This window comes from Oryctolagus cuniculus, chromosome 2 (assembly GCF_964237555.1).
Source record: "Oryctolagus cuniculus chromosome 2, mOryCun1.1, whole genome shotgun sequence".
In the NCBI taxonomy this organism is placed as follows: domain Eukaryota; kingdom Metazoa; phylum Chordata; class Mammalia; order Lagomorpha; family Leporidae; genus Oryctolagus; species Oryctolagus cuniculus.
This window is the reverse complement of record NC_091433.1, coordinates 139,560,959-139,584,132: the sequence shown is the minus strand read 5'-3', so window position 1 is coordinate 139,584,132 and position 23,174 is coordinate 139,560,959. Positions and strand designations below refer to the sequence as shown.

The following is a 23,174-nucleotide window of genomic DNA, read 5'->3' as shown; positions in this document are numbered from 1 at the left end:
AGCTAATGCATGAAATGGACAGAGATGAGGGTTCTGTGGCTTTTTACAGTATATATATACATATTCTTTTTTTTTTTTTTGACAGGCAGAGTGGATAGTGAGAGAGACAGAGAGAAAGGTCTTCCTTTGCCGTTGGTTCACCCTCCAATGGCCGCCACGGCTGGTGCGCTGGGGCTGGTGCACCGCGCTGATCCAAAAGCAGGAGCCAGGTGCTTCTCCTGGTCTCCCATGGGGTGCAGGGCCCAAGCACTTGGGCCATCCTCCACTGCACTCCCTGGCCACAGCAGAGAGCTGGCCTGGAAGAGGGGCAACCGGGATAGAAATCCGGTACCCCGACCGGGACTAGAACGTGGTGTGCCGGCGCCGCTAGGTGGAGGATTAGCCTATTGAGCCGCAGCGCCGGCCTTTTACAGTGTGTGTGTGTGTGTGTGTGTGTGTGTGTATATATATATATATATTTTTTTTGGACAGGCAGAGTTAGACGGTAAGAGATGAGAGAGAGAGAGAGAGAAAGAGAGAGAAAGGTGTTCCTTCCATTGGTTCACTCCCCAAATGGCCGCTGCAGCCAGTGTGCTGTGCTGATCTTAAGCCAGGAGCCAAGTGCTTCCTCCTGGTCTCCCATGAAGGTGCAGGGCTCAAGCACTTGGGCCATCCTCCACTGCCTTCTCGGGCCACAGCAGAGAGCTGGACTGGAAGAGGAGCAACTGGGACTAAAACCCAGGGTGCCAGCGCCTCAGGCGGAGGATTAGCCAAGTGAGCCGTGGCGCCGGCCTTTTTATAGTATTTTTTTTTTTTAGAAATACTAAGCTGATCTTCTGTATATTAAGATAATCGAAAATGAATCTTGATGTGAATGGAAGGGGAGAGGGAGTGGGAAAGGGGAGGGTTGTGGGTGGGAGGGACGGTATGGGGGGGAAGCCACTGTAATCCACAAATCGTACTTTGGAAATTTATATTCATTAAATAAAAGTTAAAAAAAATAAAGTATTTTATTTGCAATAATTCTGACCACAAAAAAAAAGAAATACTAATACAAATAATTTTCTTTTGAACTTCTGAAACTGTTTCAGTTGAATCAGAAATTGTCTAGGATATTTACTAGTATTACTATTTCCTGGGAGTGGCCATACAAAGTTTATTTTGTAGAGTACGGAACTACTGTACTGAGGAACCCAATTAGAATTGCTTTAGAGCAGTGGCTCTCAATTCTTAAATTTCAACCTATTCCATTATCCATATAAAAATTCACCTACAGCCTAGTTTCTATTTCAGAGCTAATCTGTGAGGATGAAATGAAATGTTTCTCATCATTCTTAATGGAGAATACCATATTACTATAAAAATTGTCACAATTCTGAAAACTATAGATTCATATTTAATTGTAAGAAATATAGATTTCATGTTTTCTTTTCCCAGTTTCCTCTAATGGTAGCATTTTAGAAAAGTTTTGTACAATAACACAATCAAAATATTCATATTGACACAAATTAATGTAATGTTTTTTATATTGGAGGAACAGTGTTATATGTGCCATATTGTAAATAACTAGATTACAAAGTAGTACATGTCCAAATCTGTCCTTTCCAAAATTTGAGACATTCAGCCATGAGGTCCACCTAACGTTCACATTATCAAAACCTTGCTGTAAGACTAAAGGAAAATTATAGACCAATCTCTCATGAACATAAAATCACAAATTTTAAAATCAAATTCAGAAATATATAAAATACATCATAAATAAGAAGTGTTTATTGAACATCTCTCTCTCTTCCTTTCTGTAACTGTGCCTTTCAAATAATAATTTTAAAAAAAGCACTGGATTTGGAATGAAAGAAAATTAAATTGTCCATATTTTTAGAGGACATGATCAGAGCAATCTACAATTAACATTAATAGTAAATTTAGCACTGTAGTTGGATATAAGGTCAGTATACAACAACCAATTATGAATACACCATAAATAAACACAAAGTAAAATTTAAAAATAAAGTTACCCTATATAAGGCAGAAAAAGTAATACTTAAGATGAAATTAAGGAAAGATGTATAAGATCACTACCATGACAACTATAAAAATTTTTAAAGAAAAAAGGCTTAAATAAGTGGAGGTTATATCATGGATTGGAAAAGTCAGTATTATAAAGAAATAAATTCAGCCCAATTTGTCTACATATTAAATGGAATTCCATCCAGAATTTCAAGTCATCTCCATTTTTTTTTTCTTGAGCAGCAGTCAGGTTGATTTTGAAATTTATAAAGAAATGTAAAGCACCAAGAACATTTAGGGCCATCTTAAAGAAGAACAGAACGAGATTAACAGACACCAAGATTTAAAGTCAGGGTTGCTTAAAGCAGTGAGATATTTATACAAATACAAGCAGACTAATGAAATAGAACAGAGTCCAGAAATAGTAAAAAATTATACTAACATACATAAGTATAGTGTCTTTACAAGATTGGCCTGCCCTCACTGATGCTTGGTATTGTCTTTCTTTTTCATTTTAACCAAACTGGAATTATTGTTTACTGCTTATAAGAAAGCCCATTATGAGAAGTATTATGGAAAACTGGAAGGAGCTACTAATGCTGAACAAATACATATCCTCTTTGACAGGAATGCCACTTCTGAGCACAAACTCAGTAGATCTATGTTTCTATGTCCATTAACATATAGAATACTACTCACAGTAGTCCAAGCTTGAAACAACCTAATTTATCATAAATAAAATGAATAGTTTATATTCAAACAAAATACTGTTATTTAGCATTAGTGAGTTACAACTACATGTAAAATATGCATGTCATAATGTTGAGAAAAAGGAGCAAATTACAAAAGAATATATGTATCATTCTCTTTACTTAAAGTGAGAAAAAAGGCCAAATAATCTATAATATTTTAAGTCTGGATATTGGGCTAGAAATATGGTATCTTGAGAAACAGTTTCTGAAGGAGGACTTTTGGAGTCCTGGTAATATATACTATTTGGTTTTTCATGTATGTAAATTAAGAAATAGCTTAAAATTACCTATTTGTTCCAAGTAGCATCATTCAACTTTTCTTTTGGAAACTCTTGCTTTTAACTGTGTTTACAGAAACTATGTGTAATACTTACTTGTGGATTCTCCCATGTAGATTGACCTACTGCTGAAGTATTATTTTTTTGCTTATTTTAGGGGAGAGTGCAAATGTAGTCTCCTTCTAACATACGTTATGCAGTCAAGTTTCCCACATTTGGGGAAATCACAGGGGTCAGCACATCCAGAGAGTGCAATAGTTAAGCCTCACCCTGGGAAAACCACCATTGTGATAATGGTACCTCCCCTGCTAGGTAAGCATTGAAGTACTCTTTTGATGTCTTACATGATTTGGTCTCTTGCTTACATCAAAGAACTTCTTTGAAAGCCAAAATTTTAATCATCTTCTGCTTTGAGAAAATAATTGAATTGAGGAATATGAGAAAAACTGGCTTTGGTCCCCAGTGTGATGTGGGCTGCAATGAAGAGCATCATGGGAAGGCATAAAACCACCATGAGGGAACTAGACTCTTTTCCTGCTTCCATTTGGAATTGTTAGTCACTCAGTTTTCCAAACAAAAATGGAGCAGAATATCAATCTAAATGGTTATAGAATAGTGTCTGTGTCGAGGGGAAGTATTCTAGGTCAAAGGCTAAGTCTGTGAAATGAAGCAGAGAAAATCAGAATCATAGGAGTTCAACAGAAAGATACTTCCTAGATAGGAGTCAGGGCTCAAAGAAGGAACCACCAGCTTTTGGGCTAGGAATTAACAACTAGCCACAGTACCTGATCAGAGAATACAGAGGCACAAGATGCATTTGAGGAAGAGTAGAGTTTCTTCATTTTTTTTTTTTTGAAGTTTCAGGATAATCTCTTTACATTAGCTTTCACCCTTACTAACTTTAAATGGCTTTATAATGCAAAGATGATCTTCATTTTATCTGATAACCTAGTACAGGAAGGGGGAACCTCCAGTCCATAGGTCATAAAAGGCCTCCAAAATAATTTGGTTGGGCCCTGCAAGGCAACCCCAGGTGGGACTAGAAATTCAATGAATCTAGAGTACCCTACTTTTTAAGCTGATAATTTTATGTGGCCCATAAATGATGTTATAAGTCTCCAAATGGCCCCTGGCAGTATAAATGCTTCCTACCCCTGCCTCAATGGAAAAGAATAACTAAGGGAAATCACCAGAAAATTAGTTCTGAATTAATCTAGTGTGTTTTTCTAAATTAGCAGATGGACAGGGATGAAAGACACTTGTATTCCTGTCACATATCATAATTCCTTTGAACATGGTATGGTTTCATTATTTAGTTAAAAGTGACTTATCGTAACACATATAAATTATACCTAACACACAGAGTTGTGGAGGGGATTACATTAGCCAGTATCTGTAAATTAGAATAGTGTCTTGTCCAAATGAGCATTCATTAAATATTATTAATTATTAACATGAAGAGGCACATCAATATCATTAGCAAGTAATAAGATCTGGTGACAGATCAACTAAAGTTATGCTTCCCTAATATGGTTTCAGTAACAAGTAATCTTTATAAAATATTTATTTATTTGAAAGGCAGTTACAGAGAGAGGGAAAAATAGATCTTCCATCTCCTGGTTCAGTCCCCAAATGGCTATAACATCTGGAGCTAGGCCTTTCTGAATCCAGGAGCCCAGAATCCTAACAGGGTCTCCCACGTTGGTGCAGGGGCCCAAGGACTTAAACTATCCTTCACTGCTTTCCCAGGCACATTAGTAGGGAGCTGAATAGGAAGTGAAGCAGCCAGGACTTGAAAGGGGGCCCATATGGATGCCAGCATTGCAGGAGCCAGGTCAACAAGCTAAGCAGCAATGCTGGCTCCATGAATAATCTTTGTTTTAGGAATAAAGATTTGAAGGTCATCTGTACACCACTTGGATTCAATTTGGAACTCTTTCAGTTTATGGGGAGGAAAATGGAACTTTCTTTCTGTTAAGTAATTGTCAGCCCAGGTGTTTAGGCTTAGAGCTGCCTTGTGGTAAGGTGTTGAGTCCTTCAGGATTACTTTGAAGACTAGCTTCTACAATGGTAATGTCAGTGAAAAGCTCCTAATTTGTCCCTTTGGCTGTAAGCAGAATTACAAAAACAGAGCACAAGATGATTTATCTAATGGAAAGGTTTGCTTTGATATTTTCAAGAAGCATGTGGCCAGCACTGTGGCACAGCCAGGTTAAGCCACCGCCTACAACACCAGCATCCCATATTAGCGCTGGTTTAGGTCCTGACTGCTCCACTACCAATCCAGCTCCCTGTTAGGGCACCTGGGAAAGCAGCAGCAGATGGCCCAAGTGCTTAGGTCCCTGCCACCCATGTGAGAGGCCTGGAGAGAGTTCTAGGTTCCTGGCTTTGGCCTGACCTAGTCCATGCTGTTGCAGCCATTTTGGAAGTAAACCAGCAGATGGATGATCTCTCTCTGTGACTCTGCCTTTTACATTAAATAAATAAGTAAATAAGAATGTAAATTTTAAAAAAGGGTACAAAGTGAAAATCTTATTAAACTTATTTGTTTCATTGGAGTTCCACAAAGAAACAAATTCTTTTAAAATCCTGAGGATTCCTTGCCTAATCTAGAAATAAGAAATGCCAAGAATATGAATTGAAGTGTTCAAGTATTAATACTGACAGATTTAGTGACATTGGATAAAACAAGTTTAGAAAAAGGAGGTTCATGTTGATAAATAACTTATTTTTCTCTATTGAAAAGTATAAGTGGTACTTAAGATTCAGTCTGGCCTTTTCATCTGTCTTCTTTGGAGTACCACACTGTAAAACAACTCAAGCAGCTTCCAAATAAAAACAAAATACCCATCAAACCCAAAGTCCCATGTGAGAAACTTTGATAAAAGAGAATTCTTTTGATATGACATGCCTATGTATATAAATGATTATATAGATTTATATATTAATTTTAATAACAGCACTGATGGTAATTAATTCCTTTTCAAAAACCTTAAGAAAAGAACGATTTATCAGTTCTAACCTGTATATCAATATTATACTATTTTTCAAGGCTTAAGTCTTTTTTTTTAAAAAAGGCACTGTCTATACAAAGAAGATAATTTAAATTAACCAACCATGCCCTACAAACGTAAATAGAAATAACACTGAGTATTGATTAAAACAAAAAGTACTTAAAAAACCAACATTAATGCTTACCAACTCCAGAGGTTATTGATTCTGCATCAATGTCACTAGCTCTTTTTCTTGCCACTTCAGCTAGTGCCAATTCACCCTTATCTAGTGCAAGGTAATGGATATCCTTTGGAAATAAAGCAAAATAAAAGATTAATCCAAAATGATCTGTGGGCAAGTTACAAAGAAGACTCCGAAAGAAACAATGTTCAGATTACAAAATAGACAATGCAGAGGAATAATTTTTCTAATTAATTTTTCAGTTTTCTCATATAATTTTTTTTCTGATTTAGAGATTACAGCTCTAACCAAAGGCAGTGACTTAAATAAATTATTTTATGCCTTAAGGAGAAAATTCAAGTTTTTCATACAGCAACTGACATACTTGGTTTTGCAGGGAATAAAAACCTTAGTTGCTAGCTTTCTTTGGTGAGATTTTGATATCTGAGGGAGCATCTTCAGGATTATTATTACAGACGTGCATTTTTATGTATATTGTACATATTTGTTAGTATTAATACTATTATTATTATTTTGAATTCCATCAGTATCTACTAAATACCAGGCCCTGTTCTGGAAGATAGAGATCAATTATAGTATCATGTCTCAACAAGCTGGGAGCTCCATGGAGAGACAGACCACTAAACCAATAGCTAATTACATAAAAGTAATATCAGTTTTATGGCAGATATATTCACAGAGTGGACCCAAAGAGGAGGAAATAATCCTTGATTTGATTCTTATAGGATGAGTAAGTATTATACTAGGACGGAAAAGGGAGAAAAAGTTAGAGAGAATGAATTATATCTGGTGTATATATTGAAAAAAGCTTGAGAAGACAAATCTCTCAGGCAATGACAAGTCTTTCAATATGGAAGGGGAATAGGATGCGAGAGAGAAAGCTATGGAAAAATAGTAATGAACAAGTAGGTAAAGCCACTAATTCCTTTCAGTATACAGAATGTGGAAATGAATATTTTATTGCAATGAAAATGGATAGACAATGAACAGCTAGGTTACAATGAAGAAATAAATATAAATGGACTATAATCATGGAAAGATATTTTATGTTAGTATTCAAATAAATGCAAAGTGAAAAATGTCATTTTCAATTTGGATATGGTTTTGAAAGTTAATATTTACTGGCTGCAAAGTTTTGGGGAAACAAGTATTTACATTCAGCTATGGATTGGTAGAGCAAGTGTCAGCAAACCGGTCCATGGGCCATATCTAGCCTGCATTTGTACAGTTCTCAAGAATAGTTGCAACATTTTTAAAAGGTTGGAAAAACCAGGCTCAACCTCTATTAATGAACTCTGAATGGCTTTGGAAATTAGCTTTTGCTGTAGACTTGAAAATGTTTCAAGCTAAAATTACAAGACTAAACAGTCCTTATATGTGATACTTATATGTGAAACATACTGTGATAAAGTCATTTCAATGAGAACTAACATTTTTTGAATTGCAAGTAACATCAGGCCTGCACTGTCAAAAGTTAAAAAAAAAAGTGATATCTCCTTTCCTATACAAGTTCCTAGCGATACATTTTCTAATTTCAAACTACAGTAATGTTTTTCAGACCTCTATGCAAGTGCAAAGGAAATTTCCATATTCCAAAATCCATTTAACTGTGCAATTGAGGAACTTTAATTGGAAGTGATTTGCAATGTAATGACATGCTAAAAGGCATTCTAGCCTTTTAGCTAACAGAATTCTAAAAATGCCTTACAATCTGTGAATATGCTCAATTAAAACCATATGCTCATGGACTGATATCAGTATTTGGCAGTACCTATGTATGTGGAAAGACATTTGCAAAGGTGAAATATGTAAAATCTCATTGTAGATCAGAAGTAACAAGGCAGTTGTAGATTTTTCATGATAGGGAATATTAGCTTTCAGCCCTAATTAAGTGCAATGTTATCCCCTCAAAAGAATTCTGTTCTTCACATTTGTAGACCTGTGCTACCAAAATTGCACTCGATTATTATATTCTTAATTTCTTCAATACACTTAAAAAATTAGTTTTCTCTCTAGTTATAGAAGTACCTATGGGACAATTCCAAGGTGGCAGAATAAGGAAAGGATGCACTGCTTTAGGTTAGGGGAAAATAGTAAAAAAAAATGTAGAGAAAGTACATTCTTAGGGGAGAGTCAGAGAGAAAATTGCAGTGGAGTGGAGAATCTATGAATGACAGAAACTGTGGACCTGTGCAGAAGGTACAGATGCACAGCAACAGCACGGACACAATATACAACCCAGCAGCCGAGCCAGAGAAAGCAACAGTTTTGGAGACAAAGGTGAGATCACACTACACTGGCCTGTGCCACTGATGATGTTGCTGGAGGGAGATCCTGGTAGGCTACAGTGTCTTTGAAAACTGTCTTGTAGCCCCATGGGCACAGGGTGCCTGCTACCCCAACTAAAGAAAGGAGCATGTTTCTCTCTCCCAATACCCCCACAACAACACCTGGCAACTGGCAGAGAGAGGGCACCATCTTGGATTTTAATGGCAGCTGCAGCAGCCTTGTAGGCATGCTGGCAGGGACAAGAAGCATTCTTGACAGCAATAGCAGAGACAGCATCTTCGATGCACAACCAAGAAATGGGCAGGGAAAAGGAGCCATTCTGACATCAGCACTAGCAGCAGAGGCTGTTGTATGCTGTGCAGAAAAGGCGCCATTTTGACACCAGTCATGGCTGTGGCAGCTCAGGTGTGGGTCTGAGAACCAGAGATTTTGACAGAGGAAAAGTCTGTGTTCCCCACTGACTTTGATTCTTTTTTTTTCTTTTCTTTTCTTTTTCTTTTCTTTTCTTTTTTTTTTTTTTTTTTTTTTTTTTTTTTGATAGGCAGAGTGGACAGTGAGAGAGACAGAGAGAAAGGTCTTCCTTTGCCGTTGGTTCACCCTCCAATGGCCGCTGCGGCCGGTGTGCTGTGGCCGGCGCACTGCGCTGATCCGAAGGCAGGAGCCAGGTGCTTCTTCCTGGTCTCCCATGCAGGTGCAGGACCCAAGCACTTGGGCCACCCTCCACTGCATTCCCGGGCCACAGCAGAGAGCTAGCCTGGAAGAGGAGCAACTGGGACTGAATCCGGCGCCCCGACCGGGACTAGAACCCGGTGTGCCGGCACCACAGGCAGAGGATTAGCCTATTGAGCCACGATGCCAGCCCCCCACTGACTTTGAGTCTGGAAAGGAGGGTTGAAGGGGGCTGTGAGGTGCCCCCAACTTCTCAACATATCTCAGGCTTTGGCAATCTAAACACCCAGGTGTAGCACCCACAGGCAGAAGACTGGGAATGCCTCAGTCTCGCCATGGATGGGACAGGCCAGCGGGGCAGAGTAGATCCTCTGTGCCCTATGTACTCAGACTGTGAGAGCCCTGTGACTGCATGAGAGGACATAGTGTAGCTGGGTATCTGGAAATCACTGTGTGTGGTCCACACTCTCAGAGCTCCCTGACTGCCTAGAGTGGGTCACTGCACTGAATCTGTGCTCACATTGAGAACTGCACAGATCCTTTGTGCAGTTCATGCTGCAGCATGGATGAGTATTGCATCCACTGTGGAATAACAACCGGACACTGATCAGCTTGTACAAAGGAGGTGATCATACCCTCTTTTCTATTAACAAGAAAGATTCTACCATGCCCAACTTTGGTGTTAACTTGGATACTTGCCCCGCTCTGGAGCATTGACCAGGCCCTCTAGACATAGACATTCCACTAAACCACAGAGGCATAGTTCAAAGATAAAAGCTCTATAGAATAATATACAGCAGTGAAAAACAACGAAATCCAGTCATTTGCAACAAAATGGAGGAATCTGGAACACATCATGCTAAGTGAAATAAGCCAGTCCCAAAGGGACAAATATCACATGTTCTCCCTGATCGGTGACAACTAACCAAGCACCAAAAAGGAAACCTGTTGAAGTAAAATGGACACTTTGAGAAACAGTGACTTGATCAGCTCTTGTCCTGTTGATGAACAACTTAATACTTTATCCCTCTTAGTATTTTTTTTCTGTTCTACTTAATACTATTGGTTGAACTCTGTAATTAATACACAATTTTTCTTAAGTGTTTAAATTTAACTTAAAAGTGATCCCTGTTAAATATAAGAGTGGGAATAAGAGAGGGAGGAGATGTACAATTTGGGACATGCTCAAGCTGACTTGCCCCAAACAGTAGAGTTAGAAATATACCAGGGATTCCAATTCAATCCCATCAAGGTGGCATGTACCAATGCCATCTCACTAGTCCAAGTGATCAATTTATGTCCACAATTGATCATATTGATAGGTCTAAGAGTCAAAGAGATCACATAAACAAGACTAGTGTCTGCAAATACTAACTGATAGAATAAAAAAGGGAGAGAACGATCCAACATGGGAAGCGGGATACACAGCAGACTCATAGAATGGCAGCTGTCCTAAACAGCACTCTGGCCTCAGAATCAGCCCTTAAGGCATTCGGGTGTGGCTGAAGAGCCCATGAGAGTATTTTAGGCATGGAAAGCCAAGACACTCTGGCAAAACAAAAACAAAAACAAACAAACAAACAAAAAAAACTATATGAAAGATCTCTGCGAGTGAGATCCCAGTGGAAAGAACAGGTCATCAAAGAAAGAGGTACCTTTCTCTGAAGGGAGGAGAGAACTTCCACTTTGACCATGGCCTTGTCTAAATATGATCAGAGTCAGCAAACTCAAAAGGCTTCCATAGCCTTGGCAACTCATGACAAGAGCCTAGGGAGATTACTGATGCCATAAACAAGAGTGTCAATTTGTTAAGTCAACAACAGGAGTCACTGTGCATTTACTCCTCATGTAGGATCTCTGTCCTTAGTGTGCTGTACATTGTGATTTAATGCTATACTAGTACTCAAACAGTATTTTTCACTTTGTGTTTCTATGTGGGTGCAAACTGTTGAAATCTTTAATATATGCTAAATTGATCTTCTGTATATAAAGATAATTGAAAATGAATCTTGATGTGAATGGAAGGGGAGAGGGAGCGGGAGAGGGGAGGGTTGCAGGTGGGAGGGAAGTTATGTGGGGGAAAAGCCATTGTAATCCATAAGCTATACTTTGGAAATTTATATTCATTAAATAAAAGTTTTTAAAAAAAGCCATCAGAGGCAAAAAGAAAAAAAAAAACACTTGCACGCAAATATCTCCACTAATGCCTCAAAATAAATGCAGAAATTCAAGAAACAAGAATAAGGAAGACAACATGAAACTCCCCCCCAATCCTGTGATGGAACACAACACTTCAATACTAGAATGTGAAGATGAAAATTAAGAGATTGATGAAATGTCTGTAATGGAATTCAAATTCAAATATAATCATAGGATTACTCAGGAGAAATGATAGCAAATCCATGAATTAAAGAAATCCATACATGAAATAAATGAAAATTTTTCTCATGTAATAGAGATTCTGAAAAAATCAAATATTAGAAATGAGGAATTCAACATACCAAATAAAAAATAATGGAAAGCCTTAACAACAGACTTGGTAGACAAAATAAATAATATCTGAACTAGAAGACAAATCTTTGCATATTTTTCAGACCAAAGTAATAAATTAGAAAAAATAAAAACAGTGTGGAGATTTATGGGATACTGACTAAGAATCAGCCCTAAAGGGATTCCAATCTGGCTGAAAAGCCCATGAGAGTATTTCAGGCATGGAAAGCCAAGACACTCTGGCAAAAGATCTCCGTGAGTGAGATCCCAGTGGAAAGAACAGGTCATCAAAGAAGGAAGTACCTTTCTCTGAAGGGAGGAGAGAACCTCCACTTTGACTATGACCTTGTCTAAACAAGATAAGAGTCGGAGAACTCAGAGGGCTTCCATAGCCTTGGAAACTCATGACTGGTACATAGGGAGATTACTGATGCCATAAACAGGAGTGTCAATTGGTAAAGTCAACAACAGGAGTCACTGTGCACTTACTCCTCATGTGGGATCTCTGTCCTTAATGTGCTGTGCATTGAGATTTAGTGCTATAACGAGTACTCAAACAATATATTTCACTTTGTGTTTCTATGGGGGTGCAAACTGTTGAAATCTTTACTTAATGCATACTAAACTGATCTTCTGTAAAAAAAAAAAAAAGAAATTATCAATTCCCAACTTGACTGTCACTGGGATTAACCATGACAATAAGTCTGATCTGATTTCATCATCATTTAAAAAAATCATCTATTATTCTTCACTTTATGTTTCTGTGTGGGAGCAAACTGTTGAAATCCTTACTTAATGTATACTAAGCTGATCTTCTGTATATTAAGATAATCGAAAATGAATCTTGATGTGAATGGAAGGGGAGAGGGAGTGGGAAAGGGGAGGGTTGTGGGTGGGAGGGACGGTATGTGGGGGAAGCTATTGTAATCCATAAGTCGTACTTTGGAAATTTATATTCATTAAATAAAAGTTAAAAAAAAAAGAAGACCTATTTAGTGAAATAATTACAGAACTAAAACATAAATAATTAGATTATCTCCCCTAATCTGGAGAAAGAAAGGGACCCCCAAGTACAGGAAGCACATCGAACTACTATTAGACATTACCAGGAAAATATCTTCACCGTGACACATTGTAGCCAAATTCTTAACAGTAAAACATAAAGAAAATATTCTCAAATGTGTATGAGAGAAATGCCAGATTACTTTCAAAAGATCTCCAATAGGACTCATAGCTGATTTCTCATCAGAAACCCTAAGGTTAGGAGAGAATGCAGAAACATAGTCCAAGTCTTAAGAGAAAAAAAAAAAAAACCTGTCAACCCAGAACTATACCCAGAAAAAGCTCTTACTTACGAATGAAGGTGAAATAAAAATCCTCTATAACAAACAGAAATTGACAAAATTTGTCACCAGTCTTCCAGCCTTAATAAAGATGCCTAATGTGTGGGAGCAAAATGTGGAAATCTTTACTTAACATACGCTAAATTGATCCTCTGTATATAAAGATAATTGAAAATTAATCGTGATGTGAAGGGGAAGGGGAGAGGGAGTGGGAGAGGGGAGCATTGTGGGTGGGAGGGAAGTTATGGGGGGGGGAGGAAGCTATTGTAATCCATAAGCTGTACTTTGGAAATTTATGCTCATTAAATAATAAAAAGAAAAGATGCTTAATGATGTGCTACACACAGAAACAGAGAAAGATAGTCATCACCATGAAAGAAAGTGAAGGCAGAAAAATCTCCCAGTAAAAGTACAAAGGAAATCCAAAGAAAACAATAGGAATATTAACAAAAAAATGGCAGGGCCAAGTCATTACTTATCAATAGTAATCTTGAATGTAAATTCTCTAATCAAAAGATAGAGGTTGGCTCAATGGATTAAAAAAGAAGACCCATCTATTTGCCACCAACAAGAAACACATCTCACCAACAAAGATACATGCAGACAAGGTGAAAGGATAGAAAAAGGTATTCAAAGCTAACTGAAAGACACTAAGAACAGGTGTAGCCATCTCAATATCAGACAAAATAGATTTTAACACAAAAACTGTTAAAAGAGACAAAGACAAAGACAATATGTAATGATTATGGAATCAATTCAACAGGAAGATGTGACCATAATAAATGAATATGAGCCCAATGCCAAGGAGCCTGGCTATTTAAAACAAATGTGACTGGATATAAAGGGAGACACAGACTCCAACACAATAGTAATGGGGACTTCACCACCACTTTCATCAATGGACAGAAAAACAAGACAGAAAATCAACAAAGAAAAAACAGAGCTAATTGACGCTGTGGACCAAATGGACCTAACTGATACATAGAGAACTTTTCATCCTACAGTTGCAGAATACACACTCTTTTTATCAGTGCATGGAACTTTATCTAGAATTGACCACATGCTAGACCATAAATCAAGTCTCAGCAAATTCAAAAAAACTGAAATCATACTATGCATCTTTTCTGATAACAATGGAATGAAGCTGGAAATTATCAACTCAAGGACCCATAAAATATATGCAAATACATTGCTCTCAACAACATACTCTGAAATATACAGTGGTCAGAGAAATCAAAAATTTTTCAGAAACAAAGATGACAATACAACAAATGAAAACTTATGGGATACAGCAAAAGCAATGTAGAAATTTACAGCAATTGGTCTCTATATTAAGAAATTGGAAAGGCACCAAAATAAATGAATTATCAATACATCTCAAGGATCTATAAAACAGCAACAAATCAAACCCAAAATTAGGAGGAAATAATTAAAATTAGAGAAAAATATAAAATTGAAACAAAAATACAAAAAATCAGTGAAATGAAGAGCTTGTTTTTTGAAAAAATAAACAAAATTAATACACCATTGGCCCAACTAACAAAAAAAAGAGGGAGATCCAAATCAATAAAATCAGAGATGATAAAGGAAATGTAACAACAGATACCACACAAATAAAAAGAATCATCAGGAATTACTACAAAGAGTTCTATGCCAACAAACTGGAAAACCTAGAAGAAATGGGTAGATTCTTGGAAACATACAGTCTACCAAAATAGTCATGAAGATGGAGAAAACCTATATAGATCAATAATCCAGTCAGAGATTGACTTAATAATAAAGACCCTCCCAACAAAGCAAAGCCCAGGATCATTTGGCTTCTCTGCTGAATTCTACCAGACTTATGAAAAACTAATTCCAATTCTTCTCAAGCTATTCAAAACAAATGAAAAGGAGGGAATCCTCCCAAACTCCTTCTATGAAGCCAGCATCACATTAATTGCTAAACCCCAAAAAGATAAACACAGGGAGAGATCTATAGATCAATCTGCCTTTTGAACACAGATGCAAAAATCCTCAATAAAAAACTAGCTAATCAAATCCAACAACACATCAGAAAGTTCATTTACCCAGACCAACTAGGCGGCATGCAGGGATGGTTCAACATATGCAAACCAATCAATGTGATATATCACATTAACATATGCAAACCAATCAATGTGATATATCACATTAACATACTGAAGAATAAAAACCATGTGATTATCTTAATAGATTCAGAGACAGAATTTTATAAAATAAAAAATCATTTCATGATGAAAACCTTAAATAAACTGGGTGTAGGAGGAACATTCCTTGATACAATCAAGTCAATTTATAAGAAACCCACATCCAGCAATTTATTGAATGGAGAAAATTTGGAAGCAATCACTTTAAGATCTGTGACCAAACAAGAATACCCACTCTCACCATTGTACTGAATAAAGTCCTGGATGTTTTAGCCAGAGCCATTAGGCAAGAAAAAGAAATCAAAGTGATGCAATCAGAAAGGAGGTAGTCAGACTGTCCTAAATGTGCCTGAATAGTCAGACTATCCCTATTTGCGGATGACATGATTCTGTATATATAGAAAATAAAAGACTTCACTAAGAGACTAATGGAACTCACAGAAGAGTTTGCTAAAGTGGCAGGATATAGAATTAACACACAAAAACAGTATTTGTTTACACAAACAATTCATGGCTGAGAAAGAACTTCTAATGTCAATCCCATTTACAAAAGCTACAAAAAAATTAAATACCTTGGAATAAATTTAAACAAGGAGGTCAAAGATCTCCACAATGAAAATTATAAAACATTAAAGAAAGAAATTCAAGAAGACACACAAAAAAGGAATAAACTTCCATGTTCATGGACTGGAAAAATTAATATCAAAATGTCTATACTATTGACAACAATTTATAGATTCATTGCAAGCCCAATCAAAATACTAAGGATATTCTTCTCAGATCTAGAAAAAATGATACTAAAATTTACAAGGAAACAAGAGAACCTGAATAGCTGAAGCAATCTTATACAACAAAAATAAAACCAGAGATACCACAATACCAGGTTTCAAGACATACTACAGGGCAGTTTTAATCAAAACAGCTTGGTACAGGCACAAAAATAGATATGTATACTAATGGAACAGAACAGAATCCACTCATTTACAATAAACTAATCTTTGATAAAGGAACTAAAATCAATCCCTGGAGAAAGGACAGGGAAAATTGGAATTCCACATGCAAAAATATGAAACAAGACCTTTACTTTATGCCTTGTAGAAAATCAATTCAAAATGGATCAAACATCTAAGTCCACAACCTTTAACTTACCTTGTGTACCTGTCGTGTGCAACAAAATAGATGCAACTGGAAACCATTAAGTTAGTGAAATAGAGCAGTCTATGTTTTCCTTGATCTATGGCAATTAATAGGGTACCTAAAAGGTAATGTATACGAGTGATATTGACATTTTGAGATTCAATGATTGTTTACAGCCCTTGTCTCAACTATTGAGAAACAGTGTTTTTTTCTTTTTATTATTTGTAGAACATTTTACTTAGTGTAGGGTTAATCTTAGGAGAGTAAAGTAAACTGAAAATAGATCTTTGTAAAAATTTAGAGTGGGAATAGGAGAGGGAGAAGAAAAAGGGTGGGAACATGTACAGGATAAAGGGTAGAATGGAAGTATCATTATGTTCCCGAATCTGTATATATGAAATACATAAAATCTGTATACCTTAAATAAAATTACAAAAAGAAGTACCTACAAAATAACTTCAGTTTTGTTTCTTGACCCACAAGCCTATAACACTGGTATCTGGCTCTTCATAGAAAAAGTTGTTGGACTCAAATTTTAATACTATAAGTTTAGAACTCACATACACTTTGGAAAATCTTCCTAAGGAAACTAACAGATGATGTATATCCAATATTGGTGATTAATTGGTATTTATAACAATGAATGACTAGAAGCAACTTAATGTACATCAATTGAAATAATCGTTACTTTTATCTTTTAATCCAAGAGTGGCATAATATTTTAATAGATCCTTATATTCAATGAAGAAGCCACTAATAATTTAAAAGTAAGTAATATTATATTCAACTTACTAATATTTAAAATTTTTGCCTCTATGTTCCTAACTAAAAATAATATGAGACCTTTCTGACTTGGAATGTCCAGGAGAGGTATCAAGATTATATTAGCCTTATAAACTGAATTAGGTGGCTTTATTTTTTGCTGGTGAAATTTGTAATGATTCTTCTTGGAAATAAGCAAAACATATGGCAATATATTTTATGATAAATTACCAATCACTACTTAATGACATAAATGAACACTCAGAATATATTTTCTATGGCTGGGAATGCTGTGCATCACAAAGATGTAAATTCTGATGTAAAAATCAGGGAGTTCCAATTAAAACTCCCTCAAGGTTTGCCCTAGTACTTGACAAGTTGATCTTAAAATTTAAATGCTAAAACAAATGGTCAAGAATATCCAAATCCTACTGTATTTCACACTAAGACTATATAGCACTGACATACAGAGACATATATCAAAGAAAGAGAAACATACATATATAGTTTTATCTGTGGGATACTTATGTATCTTACATTTAGAGTATTTTAAGTGTTGATTCTAAGATATACTGCCTGAAAATTATTTTTGAATATTTTCTCAATCTCACTTTATTCCTTCTTTCTGTGATTTTTCTCTTTATTTTCAAAATTTTTATAGAGAACTAGGGTCATTCATCTCAACAGTGTAATCTTTAACAGTTCTTTAATTATTTTTACATCTCCACCATGAAGGTTTTCATTCCTTAATCTATCTGCTTGAAAATACACTATACAGTCTGTTTTCTGATATACTTCAAGCTTTGTCTATATTCAAATATATGAATGTGGCCTCCAGCAAAATGCAATAGAGAGCATATCTCAACAGTTTCATGCTCCTCAGTTTTACAGAGTTCATGAATATTTAGGTTCTGGTGCATGACATGTCTAGTATCTACATTACCTCTTCATTAGCTGTTTTCTGCCTTCATTTGTCTTTAAATTTCAGATAGTTTTAACTCTGGAATTTAGTGTGACTACTGGATTTCTAACTATGTTTACAAACTTTTGGGAAACAATCATATTATAAATGAATAAAGAAAATATATGCTGTATACTTCGTTTTCATGACCTTTACTTAAGTAGATCAGGACATCTGGGGAAATAAAGCTGTTTGAAAGACTAAAGATAAAATACTGTTAAGTCATACTACGTTAAACAGATATCCACTCTCACAACTTCTAATCAAAGTCCTAGCCAGAGCAACTAAGGGGAATAAAGAAATTGCATTCATGTATCAAAGGAAGAAGTGGAGATGTCTATGTTTATTGATGACATGAATTTATATATTGAAATTGCTAAAGACTCCACCGATAATATAAACCAATCAGTAAAGTTTTAGGTTACAAAATAAACTTTCAAAAACATTATTTCTATATACTAACAATGAGTGAGTTGAAGAAAAATTAAGGAAACAATTCTATTTCTAATAAAAATAAAATAAAATAATTATTTAGGAATAAACTCAATCAAGAAGTTGAAAATTTTGTACATTGAAAATTATAAAATATTGAAGACACAAATAAATATAAAAATATCCCATGCTCATAGACTAGAAGAATTAATACTGTTTAAATGCCTAGACTACCCAAAGTGACCCCCAGAGTCTATGCAATTCCTACAAAAATTCCAATGTACTTTTTCACAAGAAAATTGAAAAAAACAATCTTAAAATTCATAAGGAACCCAGAAAGATCCTAAATAGCCAAAGCATTTTTGAGGCAAAAACCCCTAGAAAACTGGAATAACAGTGCCTTTTTTTTTTTTTTGTTTTTTTTTTTTTTTTTTTTTTTTTGTTTTTTTTTTTTTTTGGACAGGCAGAGTGGACAGTGAGACAGACAAAGAGAAAGGTCTTCCTTTGCCGTTGGTTCACCCTCCAATGGCTGCTGCACTGTGGCCGGCGCACCGCGCTGATCCGATGGCAGGAGCCAGGTACTTCTCCTGGTCTCCCATGGGGTGCAGGGCCAAGGACTTGGGCCATCCTCCACTGCACTCCCGGGCCACAGCAGAGAGCTGGCCTGGAAGAGGGGCAACCGGGACAGAATCTGGCGCCCCGACCGGGACTAGAACCCGGTGTGCCAGCGCCGCAAGGCGGAGGATTAGCCTAGTGAGACGCGGTGCCAGCCAACAGTGCCTGTTTTAACACTGTATAATAGAGCTATTATACTCAAAATGCATGATACTGGTGAAAAAATAGATAAACTATGAAACATAATAGAAAACTCAGAAATAAACTCAATGGTTGATTTTTGACAAAAGAATCAACAACATACAATGAGCAAAGAACGCTGTTTAATAAACCGTGCTTGGAAAACTACATGCATAAGAATAAAACTGAGCCCCTAATTCACACAATAAAAAAATCAACTCAAAGTACATAAAAGACTTAATGTAAGATCTGAAACTGTGGAGCTACTTAGATTTCAAAATCTATGGAGAAAAGAGATTCCCCCATCCCACATTCCTTTAGGGGATGTCTCGTGGACTTGTGAGAGTAGGGTTACTTCTAAATTATCAGAACTGTAGAATTACCAGCAGTACCTCCAGTCTGGCCAAACTATAGGGATAACGCTACAACTCAGGTGAGCTCCTGGGTGAACTGAACTCAGCAGAGCTATAGGGCACATGGTATCTAGGGCCTTGGAGCCAAGCTCTGTAAAACTAGGATGCAGAATGTGGAGAAGGGCACTGTGGCATAGTAGGCTAAGCCGGGATGCCCTTAAGGGTGCAAGTTTGTATCCAAGCTGCTCCCATTCTGATCCAGCTCTTTGCTTGTGGCCTGGGAAAGCAGTGGAAAGTGGCCCAAATGCTTGGGCTCTTGCAGCTGTGTGGGAAACCCAGAAGAAGCTCCTGGCTCCTGGCTTCAGATGGATTGACTCAGCTCTGGCCATTGGGGCCATTTGGGGGGTGAACCAGCAGATGGAAGACTTTTCTGTCTGTAATTCTACCTCTCACATAAACAAAATCCTTTTTTTTTAATGTTTTTTTTTTTTTTAATTTATTTGACAGGTAGATTCATAGACAGTGAGAGAGACAGAGAGAAAGGTCTTCCTTCGTTGGTTCACTCCCCAAATGGCCGCTATGGCTGGCGCTGCGCTGATCCGAAGCCAGGAGCCAGGTGCCTCTTCCTGGTCTCCCATGTGGGTACAGGCACCCAAGGATTTGGGCCATCCTCCACTGCCCTCCCGGGCCATAGCAGAGAGCTGGACTGGAAGAGAAGCAACCGGGACTAGAACCTGGCGCCCATATGGGATGCTGGTGCCGCAGGCATAGGATTAACCAAGTGAGCCATGGCGCTGGCCCATAAAATCCTTTTTTTAAAGTAGAGTAAAAGATTGTTCTTGCATTTTAAGATTCAATATTGTGGGGTCGGCGCTGTGGCACAGTGGGTAAAGCCGCCACCTGTAGTGCCGGCATCTCATATGAGCACCAGATCGAGTCCCAGGTGCCCCACTTCCAATCCACTTTTCTGCTATGGCCTGGGAAAGCAGAAGAAGATGGTCTAAGTCCTTGGGGCCCTGCACCCATGTAGGAGACCCAAAAGAAGTTCCTGGCTTCAGATCGGCACAGCTTCAGCCATTGCGGCCATTTGGGGAATGAACCAGAGGATGGAAGACCTCTTTCTCTCTCTCCCTCTCCGACTCTGCCTCTCTGTGTAAATCTGCCTTTCAAATAAATCTTTTTTGAAAAAAGATTTAATATCCTCATTGGGTTTTGGACTTACTGGAGATTAGTTACTCCTTTCTTCTTTCCTATTTCTCCATTTCTGGATTCTGGACTTTTCAGTTGGTGCTAGAACAAGTTAAGACTTTTGGGGCTATTGAGTTTGTATGAATGTATTTTGTATGTAAGAAGGACATCAATTTTGGAGGGTCAGGCGTGGAATGCTATAGTTTGAATGTGCCTTGGAAACTTAATCCCTAATGCAATGGTGTTGGAGAGATGGGACCTTAAAGAGGTGACTGAGTCATGAAGACTCTGTCTCATGAGTAGATTAATGCCATTATCCTAGATGTGTGATGATTATCTCAGGAGTGGCATTCTTAGAAAGTGTGGGTGTGATACTTGTCCCTCTTTTTCTCTCTCATGCTTTCTCACTGTACTATGTGATACTTGATCTAGGACTTAACAGCCTCCAGATCTGTGAGAAATAAATTTCTTTTCTTTAGAAATTACCTAGTCTCAGGTAGTTCATTACGGCATAATTAAACAGACTAAGACTCCAAATTTTCATATTTTTGAACTTAGTTATATATATCTTCTAATCATTTTAAAAGTTCTTTTGGTATTCCTATATATCGCTATATACTGATACTCAGGATATATTTAGTAAAGGAAGTAAGGACGGAAGGAAGGAAGAAAGGGAGGGAGGGAGGGGGAGTCAACACATTGTAAAGGGAGTCTAGCTTGGGAGGTAAGGTGTCCACAACTGACATCAGAGTGTGCCTGAGTTTGATTACTGGTTCCTGTTCTTTTTTTTTTTTTCTTTAAGATTTATTTATTTATTTGAAAGTCAGAGTTACACAGAGAGGAGAGGCAGAGAGAGACAGGTCTTCCATCCGCTGGTTCACTCGCCAGATGGCCGCAACGGCCAAAGCTGTGCCAATCCAAAGTCAAGAGCCAGGAGCTTCTTCCAGGTCTCCCACAAAGGTTCAGGGGCCCAAGGACTTAGGCCATCCTCCACTGCTTTCCCAGGCCACAGCAGAGAGCTAGATTGGAAGTGGAGCAGCCAGGTCTCAAGCGTGCAGGCACTTCAGGCCAGGGAGTTAACCTGCTGGTTCTGGACCCAAACCTATTATGAATGTTGACTCTGGGAGGCAGTGGTTATGACTTAAGTAATTTAGTTCCTGCCATCTTTGTGGAACATCTGGATAGAGTTTCCAGCTCCCAAGCTTCAGCCTGCCCAACCCTGGCTGTTAGAAGCATTTGAGAAGTGACCTAGCAATGAGAACACTGTCTTTCTACCTCTCAAATTAAAAAATTCAACATATGCCACAAAATATTCTTAGTATGCCAAATTTTACCTAACAGCAGGGATGTAGATGTATATATATATTAACAAATTTAATTATTTATTTTCTATAAATGAAGGATAGATCAAAAGCAAATAAAAATGACAACCCAAAGAGAAGGAAAGAATGTAAAGGAAGACTAGATTGAATCTAGACCTAGACTTCTCTGAATGTCTAAGGTTAAAGATTTAACCTTAGAATCATATATTTTTACATACATAATTATAAAATAAAAAAGTTCTCAATATATTTAATAGTTTATCAAGTTTTGAACAAAATTTAGACTGTTGTTTTGTGATCATAAGAAACCTTAGGGGGAAAAAAACCCACTCTCTATACATAATTTTTTTTTTCTGATTCAGGCATGTTCAAGATCATAGTTTATTATTTCTTTAGATAAAAAGTATATATACTTTGGAATCCCTTAAAATTCAACTCTAGAGTTACACACCATCTAGTACCTTTGCAAAGAATGTTAACCAAAAAAATTGTTTGACTTCTGAAAGCCACACTATTAATATGAACTATGGTAATAAAAATATGTTGTTTAATTTGTTCTATGTATATTATACATTATCAAACAATGGTGGTACAATAAACAATGATAAAGAGTAACTATATAAAAATTAAAACGTAGCAGATCTTTGTTATGAAATTCTTAATCATCTGAGTTGTAGTCATTACTTGCTACCAATTTGCATGAAACATCTGCTAGGACTGATATTTGATTTTTCCCCCCAAGAAAATTTGAGTAGATAAATGACATTTCAGAGCAGACATTAATTTACTTATGGACAGAAAAGGAAAAAAAATATATACTTAAGGTTAGTACTAGTCACAAGCCTCCGCCCCACAGAAATCTTGTCTGAATCAGTATATTTAGTGAATGTCCAAAAGACAAGATGTAGCCGAATATTGTTATTATACTCACTTTGTCAATCTTTATCTTTTAATGAATATATTTAAACGATTCACATTTAAGCCTTTAAATAAGAAGATGGTTTTCATCCTATTTCACAATGGTTACTGTTCCTCTTCCCTGTCATAGCTAATA

The 23,174-nt window shown here is 36.9% G+C and overlaps 1 protein-coding gene, 1 long non-coding RNA gene and 1 other non-coding gene across 28 annotated transcripts in view; 1 reads left to right on the top strand and 2 right to left on the bottom strand.

Annotated features, from left to right (window-relative positions):
• WDPCP (WD repeat containing planar cell polarity effector) overlaps positions 1-23,174 on the bottom strand; it is a 378,644-nt gene that overhangs the window by 91,591 nt on the left and 263,879 nt on the right. For all 26 annotated transcript variants that reach the window (XR_007918238.2, XM_051842843.2, XM_017340735.3 and 23 more), the window contains one exon: positions 6,215-6,317. Coding sequence is in view for 25 of the 26 variants with exons in the window: in XM_051842843.2 (XP_051698803.2) it covers positions 6,215-6,317 (103 nt within the window). In the remaining variant the exon portion in view is untranslated. The remainder of the gene's footprint in view (positions 1-6,214; positions 6,318-23,174) is intronic.
• LOC103347670 (uncharacterized) overlaps positions 1-23,174 on the top strand; it is a 323,804-nt gene that overhangs the window by 292,913 nt on the left and 7,717 nt on the right. The gene's annotated exons all lie outside the window — the stretch shown is intronic.
• LOC127490475 (U1 spliceosomal RNA) lies at positions 3,173-3,336 on the bottom strand. Its single transcript, XR_007918422.1, has one exon. It is a non-coding gene; the product is annotated as a U1 spliceosomal RNA (small nuclear RNA).